This window comes from Galeopterus variegatus, unplaced genomic scaffold, assembly GCF_000696425.1.
Source record: "Galeopterus variegatus unplaced genomic scaffold, G_variegatus-3.0.2 Scaffold1953, whole genome shotgun sequence".
Taxonomy (NCBI): domain Eukaryota; kingdom Metazoa; phylum Chordata; class Mammalia; order Dermoptera; family Cynocephalidae; genus Galeopterus; species Galeopterus variegatus.
The window spans coordinates 323,184-329,824 of record NW_007728064.1 but is presented as its reverse complement, the minus strand read 5'-3'; the positions used below and the strand labels follow the sequence as shown (position 1 = coordinate 329,824).

At 54.3% G+C, this 6,641-nt stretch overlaps 1 protein-coding gene across 1 annotated transcript in view; it reads left to right on the top strand.

Moving 5' to 3' along the window:
* Window positions 1-6,260, top strand: part of TRIM8 (tripartite motif containing 8) — a 15,157-nt gene extending 8,897 nt beyond the window's left edge. Inside the window, exons 2-6 of the mRNA XM_008579755.1 lie at window positions 2,722-2,817; window positions 3,131-3,364; window positions 4,067-4,098; window positions 4,231-4,346; window positions 4,685-6,260. Coding sequence (XP_008577977.1) covers window positions 2,722-2,817; window positions 3,131-3,364; window positions 4,067-4,098; window positions 4,231-4,346; window positions 4,685-5,292 — 1,086 coding nt within the window. The 3' untranslated portion in view covers window positions 5,293-6,260. The remainder of the gene's footprint in view (window positions 1-2,721; window positions 2,818-3,130; window positions 3,365-4,066; window positions 4,099-4,230; window positions 4,347-4,684) is intronic.
* Window positions 6,261-6,641: the final 381 nt, after the last annotated feature.

Genomic DNA, 6,641 nt, shown 5'->3' with positions numbered 1-6,641 from the left:
GGGGGGGGGGGGGGGGGGGGGGGGGGGGGGGGGGGGGGGGGGGGGGGGGGGGGGGGGGGGGGGGGGGGGGGGGGGGGGGGGGGGGGGGGGGGGGGGCGCTTGTCCTCCTGAGTGTGGGTACAGGGAGCTAGCAGGCAAGAATTTGAGGGCCAACTGTTCCAGTGGAGGTAAGAAGGCCTAATGTTTCTGAAGAGGCATCCTGGCTACCTCGCCTTTATGGCAGACCTCCCTCCATTGTCTGGGGCCTCCTGGTGGTCCCTCCTTCACGGTAGGGGATTGGGGGCAAGTTATGTGCACCTGTGTGCAGCAGTGGGCATGAGGGGGGCTCGGGTTTGGGTAGCGATGTGTGCTCTGTGTGTATGTGTGCATGTGTGCAGGCAATACTGTGGGGTACCTCTGTTCCTGCCCCCACCCAAGCTGTGTTTATTGTCAGGCTCTGACTCTCAGGCTGGTGGCAGATCCCTGTGCATGTTGCACAGGGGATAGGGGCCTGCTGGAAGAGCAGGGTGCTGCTGGGTCTGGTCCTGGGTCACTGAAAGGTCAAGTTGGTTGGGGTGGGGTGTACCCCAGGCTTCCCCAACTTAGAATCAGAGAGTCTTACCTCCCCCACCTCCTCCTGCCCCCATTCCTGGTTCTTTGTTTCTAGGGCAGCTACTCACAGAAAAGGGGGTCTGTCTGCAGTCTCTTGTTGGCCTTGGTCTCCCCATATGTAAAATGGCTCAGAGGAGTGAGGATGGGATTGGTGGCAGCTTGTCTTTGAGAAGCCAGCTGGGTGTGGCTGGAAGTGAGGGTCATGGGGTCAGACACGAGGATCATTCTGAGGCTCCCACAGAGGAAGAAGGCGAACCCCTCCTTGCTGCATGGACAGTTGCCATAAGTTCCTGTGATTACACAGTGCCTAGCTCTGCTTTGCTAATCTGCCTGGCAAATCTTACTATGTGTGCAGAAACCATGGGTTTATTCAGTGAATGTGGTGTGCATCTGTTGGGTGCTCAGGCCTTTCTTGTGCATGGCTGTGCAGCAAGGTGGAGAAAGACAACAGCAAAGCCCCGTTCTTGAGAGGCCTTGAGTTTCCTACAGAGATCAGACCACAGTTTGTGAGACAGAAGACTCCAGAATAGTTGTATCTATTAGAACTCTCTGTGAGGATAGTAACATTATGTATTATGTATCTGTAACGTCTGACACTAGCTACTTGTAGCTGTTGAGCACATGAAATGAGGCTGGTGCAACTGAGGAACTGATGTTTAAATTTATTTTTAATTAACTTGAACTTAAATAGCCACATGTGACTAGTGGCTACCACATTGGACAGCACAGCTACAGAGGGAGGGCAGAATGTGACAGCCCCACTGCATGACCAGGACAGGAAGGGAACGGCACACACTCAGAGCAGGCGTCGTGGAAAGCTTCCTAGAGCAGTGGAGACTTAAGTTGGGCCTTGAAGGATAGACAAGAAGAGGGAAGAGGCACCGTGGGCTGCAGAAAAAACATAAACAGAGTGCAAGGAGTTAAAACATAGAGTGTTGGGGCCGGCCTGGTGGCGCACTGGAGAGTGCGCCGCTTGGGAGCGTGGTGGCGCTCCCGCCGAGGGTTCAGATCCCATGTGGTGACCGGTTCCCGCTCACTGGCTGAGCGCGATGCGGGCGCGACACCAAGGGTTGCGATCCCGTTACCGGCCAGTAAAAAAGACAAAAAGGAAAAAAAAAAAAACATAGAGTGTTGGAGACAGGATATCAGCCCACATGGCTGGAAGAGTCAGCGTATAAAAGAGCCTTCATTCCATGCTATAACATTTGAAAGGAGGGAGTCATTGAGGGTCCTTGAGCAGGGGAGAGACCCTATTTGAAGAGTTATGTCTGGTGGTGGAGGAGGACAAGATGGCTGGAGCAGCTGGAAGGAGAGGGGTTGTGGATAGGAGATTAACAGCTGAGAACAGCAGCTTGTTCCAGCACCTTCCAGTAGACTGGCCTCCAGCTTTAGGAAAGCCAGTGTCTCCTTTCTGCCTTGGTCCACCTAAGAGGCTCAGGGAGCTACAAGGACTCCAGAGGCCCAGCTCTCAGCCTCAGAAACAGGGAGGGGTGGCTAGCTAGATGCCCCCTGGTGTAGGGCAAATATAAGATGAGATCTTTGGACTGAGCCAGAGGGCCCATGTGACCCTGGGAGATGATTTGACCCTCTGCCTCTTAGGGTACTCACCTCTAACGTGGTGCTCGCCAGAGAGAGGCAGTGGCTTGGGTGAGAACAGACCCAGCCACTAGATCACCTGGGTTTGTAACCCAGCTCTGCTGCTTACTAGCTATGTGACTTTAGACAAATCATTTAACCTCTCCAGGCCTCAGTTTGCTCTTCTGTGAAATGAGGATAATAATAGTACTTACCTCATAGTGTTACTGGGATGATTAGATAGGTCCATACAGGGAAAATTCTTAGAACGGAGGCTGCCTGACCCTGCCCTCAGAAAGCTCATGGTTTAAGTATGTGTGGGAAGCTATTCCAGGCTTCCGCTTGCTGGGAACAGGCTGGCCAGACAGCCTTCAGCAGGCCCCTGGGATTGTGTGGGGGCCAGATGGGGCTGGGTGTCAGAGATTTGAGGCCATCTGGGTCAAAGGATCTATAGGATGAGTCTGTTGTGTAGGGGAGGGATGGTGCTCACCCACGTTGGTAAGGGTTGAAGCTATAGCCCCCTCTGATAACCCCCTTCCCCAACTGTCCCCACAGAAGATGCTGATGAAGCAGCAAGACCGGCTGGAGGAGCGAGAGCAGGACATTGAGGACCAGCTATACAAACTTGAGTCAGACAAGCGCCTGGTGGAGGTAGCTAAGCCCAAGCCCATGGTATGGGGTGGGGGTGGCTTGGGCACAGGGCCTTGGGCAAGCTAATTCCTGAGGATCTATCATGTGGCTATATGCCAGAATCCCGTCAGTCATTCTGTGAGCTGTTAGTGGATGAGCCCCCACTGGTGCCAGGGGTGGCTGGCAGAGAGCCCTGCGTTATCAGTGGGGAATTGGCAGGTCAGGCCTTGCCCTGGGGGACTTGAGGGTCCCAGATGCCATCATCCAGGATATGAGACAGCTAGGAGCAGTGACCAGCGGCCCCCAGTGCTCACCTGCCCACCTGTCCCCTCAGGAGAAGGTGAGCCAACTGAAAGAGGAAGTGCGGCTACAGTACGAGAAGCTGCACCAGCTGCTGGACGAGGACCTGCGGCAGACGGTGGAGGTCCTGGACAAGGCCCAGGCCAAGTTCTGCAGTGAGAATGCGGCGCAGGCACTGCATCTCGGGGAGCGCATGCAAGAGGCCAAGAAGCTGCTCGGCTCCCTGCAGCTGCTCTTCGATAAGACAGAGGACGTCAGCTTCATGAAGGTGGGCTGGTGGGACCCAGGGGCCATGCCCAAATTGGGGCTGCCAATTCTTTGCTCCCCCACCAATATGCTCACATGTCCTTTGCTTTGGAGCCAGCCTGCTCTTCTAGCTTCGCAACCTTGGGCAAGTCATAGGTGCTCCCTGTGCCTTGTTTCCTCACCTATAGAATGGGGTTGTTCGTACAGGTCTACTACTACCCTTTGTCCACAATTCCAAATTTTAAAAATCTCTGAAAACTAAAAGGAAAATATTTTGGCAAGTCATTTCATAGCACAAATTGACCTGAACTGATATTGGGCAATTCATGATCTTTATTTATCTCACTTGGCATGAAAATTCAAACATTTTGCTACAGAAATGTTGATGTATTGGATTGTGGTGTCCTGCTGGGAGTGATATGTAATATATACCAAATTCCAAAACACACCTAGCCCCAGAGACTTGAGATAAAAGGTGAAGGACCCGTGGAACCCACCTCCTAGGTAGATTTGTGGATGAAATGATGGGCATGTACAGAGCATGTGCAGTGGTGTGGGTCACAGAGCAAGTGCTCAGTAAATGTTAGCTATTCTTGTCTTCCATCCTTGCATTCTGGCCACAGTCAGGGTCTGCCTTGCCTGGGGAGCGGGAGGGTGGGGCCACCTGTCCTCCCCTCTGCCCATGCTGCCTTTTCTGCTCACTGACCCTTTTCTCTCTCCCCAGAACACCAAGTCTGTGAAAATCCTAATGGACAGGTGAGCAGGTGGCCCCCAGCCCTCAGGGGAACACATCGGGGAGGGCAGGGAAGGCCAGGCCCATGGCAGGGAGGTAGGGCGGGCTCACCGGTGATACCTCCTCACAGCAGATGCCCCGTCCACTGCCCCCAGGACCCAGACCTGCACGGGCAGCAGCCTTTCTCCCCCTAAGATCGGCCACCTGAACTCCAAGCTCTTCTTGAATGAGGTGTCCAAGAAGGAGAAGCAGCTGCGGAAGATGCTAGAAGGTGAGAATGGGGTCCTCCATCGAAGAGAGAGAGCCCTTTGGGAAGGGAAATGCCAGAGGCTTCCCTCTGAAAACAGTATGGCCCAGTTAGACCTTCCTTCATATCCTGGCTTTGCCACTTCTAGCTGTGGGAACTTGTGCAGGCAACATTACCTCAGTAAGCCTCAGTTTCTTCAGCTGTGAAATGGAAGAAATAGGAGTCTCTGCCTCCTAACGGAGGCGTGAGCATTGATGGCGATTGAGGTGCTTGATCCTGTAGATGCAGAAGGTCCCTGGGGGGACGGGGCCTGGGTTGCTTGGGTGGGAGCTTTGGCGACTTTTGCCTGAAACTCTCCACAGGCCCCTTCAGCACGCCGGTGCCCTTCCTGCAGAGCGTCCCCCTGTACCCTTGTGGTGTGAGCAGCTCTGGGGCGGAAAAGCGCAAGCATTCAACGGCCTTCCCTGAGGCCAGTTTCCTAGAGACGTCGTCGGGCCCTGTGGGCAGCCAGTACGGGGCGGCGGGCGCAGCCAGCAGCGAGGGCCAGTCGGGGCAGCCCCTGGGGCCCTGCAGCTCCACACAGCACTTGGTGGCCCTGCCGGGCGGCGCCCAACCAGTGCACTCCAGCCCTGTGTTCCCCCCATCGCAGTATCCCAATGGCTCCGCCGCCCAGCAGCCCATGCTCCCCCAGTATGGTGGCCGCAAGATTCTCGTCTGTTCTGTGGACAACTGTTACTGTTCTTCCGTGGCCAACCATGGCAGCCACCAGCCCTACCCCCGCTCCGGCCACTTCCCCTGGACAGTGCCCTCGCAGGAGTACTCACACCCGCTCCCGCCCACACCCTCCGTCCCCCAGTCCCTCCCCGGCCTGGCGGTTAGAGACTGGCTCGACGCCTCCCAGCAGCCTGGCCACCAGGATTTCTACAGGGTGTACGGGCAGCCGTCCACCAAACACTACGTGACGAGCTAACGCCACGCAGGTGGCGGGTGCTGGGGAATCTTCCCCCCCAGCCCCCAGTGGCTTGGGAATTATGCATCCAGAGACCTGCCCGTCTACCTTCCCCTCCCCTTCCTCCTTCCATTCCCCCGGTCTCCCCGGTCTTTTCCTTTTGGATTTTGTTTTGTTTGGGGCTTTTTTTTTTTTTTTTCTCTTTAAATGAATCTCCTGGACAGGGAGGTGACAGTGGGAGGTGGCCTGGGCCGGGGCCTCAGGTAGCCCTGGAGTTGGGGAAGTGTCTGTCTCAAGACACCGAGCTCTCCTGTCTCTCCTTTTTTCTTCCACTCCTTCCCTTCACACCCCCAGGGCTGGAAGGAGACTCAGCTTCCCCTTAAAGCCTTGGGGGGTGCAGCCCTCCTCACCCCACTGTGGGAGGAAGGCCCAGTGCCCACTGGCCTGTTTCTCCTCTTGTTATTTGGGGGGACAGTTTGATCATTGATTGAGTAAGGAATTACCTATAGATTGTGGGGCTTTTTGTTTTTGTTTTTTAATTTTTTTAAACCAAGAATGATTTCTTCTGCTTCCTTCTCACCATCTTCCCAGACGGAATTCAAAGGCCACTTCTCAAGCAGCTTTTGGCACCTTCAGCCTCAGAGTGGAATCTTTTAAAGACAGGAGCCCCATGTCCAGGAAAGGGGAAAAGGAACTTTACCGATGATAGTGACCACAGCAAAGCAAATAATAATAATAATATTAATAATAAAGAGAAATAAAAGAAATAATAAAATAAAAAGTAGCACAGCCCTTGTTGAGGTCAACGGGGGAGGAGGGGCTGCCCCAAGTTGGGTCCTTGCCTGGATTTTGACACAGCAACTTCCTGTAGTGAGCACTTTGTATGAATCGTGGACTTCCTGTTCTCAAGGTGCAGGTATTTATTCTGTAATCTGTCTAGAGCACACACCGAAATCCAACCTTCTAATAAACATGATGGCGCAGTCCCACTCCCTGCCTTGCCTTTTACCCCCTAATGCCCCAGGCCTGGGCTCTCCAGGCATTGGTCTGGGGAGGGGCCCTCTAAGAACAAAAGCCCCTGCCCTCCTTGCCTTGATTTGCCCTCCTGGGTTTAGCTGGTTCCAGGCCTGTGAATGTCATTTCACCAGGCACTGACCACATCTGCTCTTGGCCTTGGGTTCTTTTGACAAATATTTGCTGAGGGCCTTTGGGGCCCAGCCCCGTGATACCTGGTCCCTGGCGTTTCTTTGAGGTTCTGCCAATGTGCTCTTAGCTAGGACAAAGTAGAAACACCTATTAGTTTTGCAGAGTTTACCTTCCTTCAGGCCACAAGTATTTATTGAACACATACTACATGCCAGACACTGCAG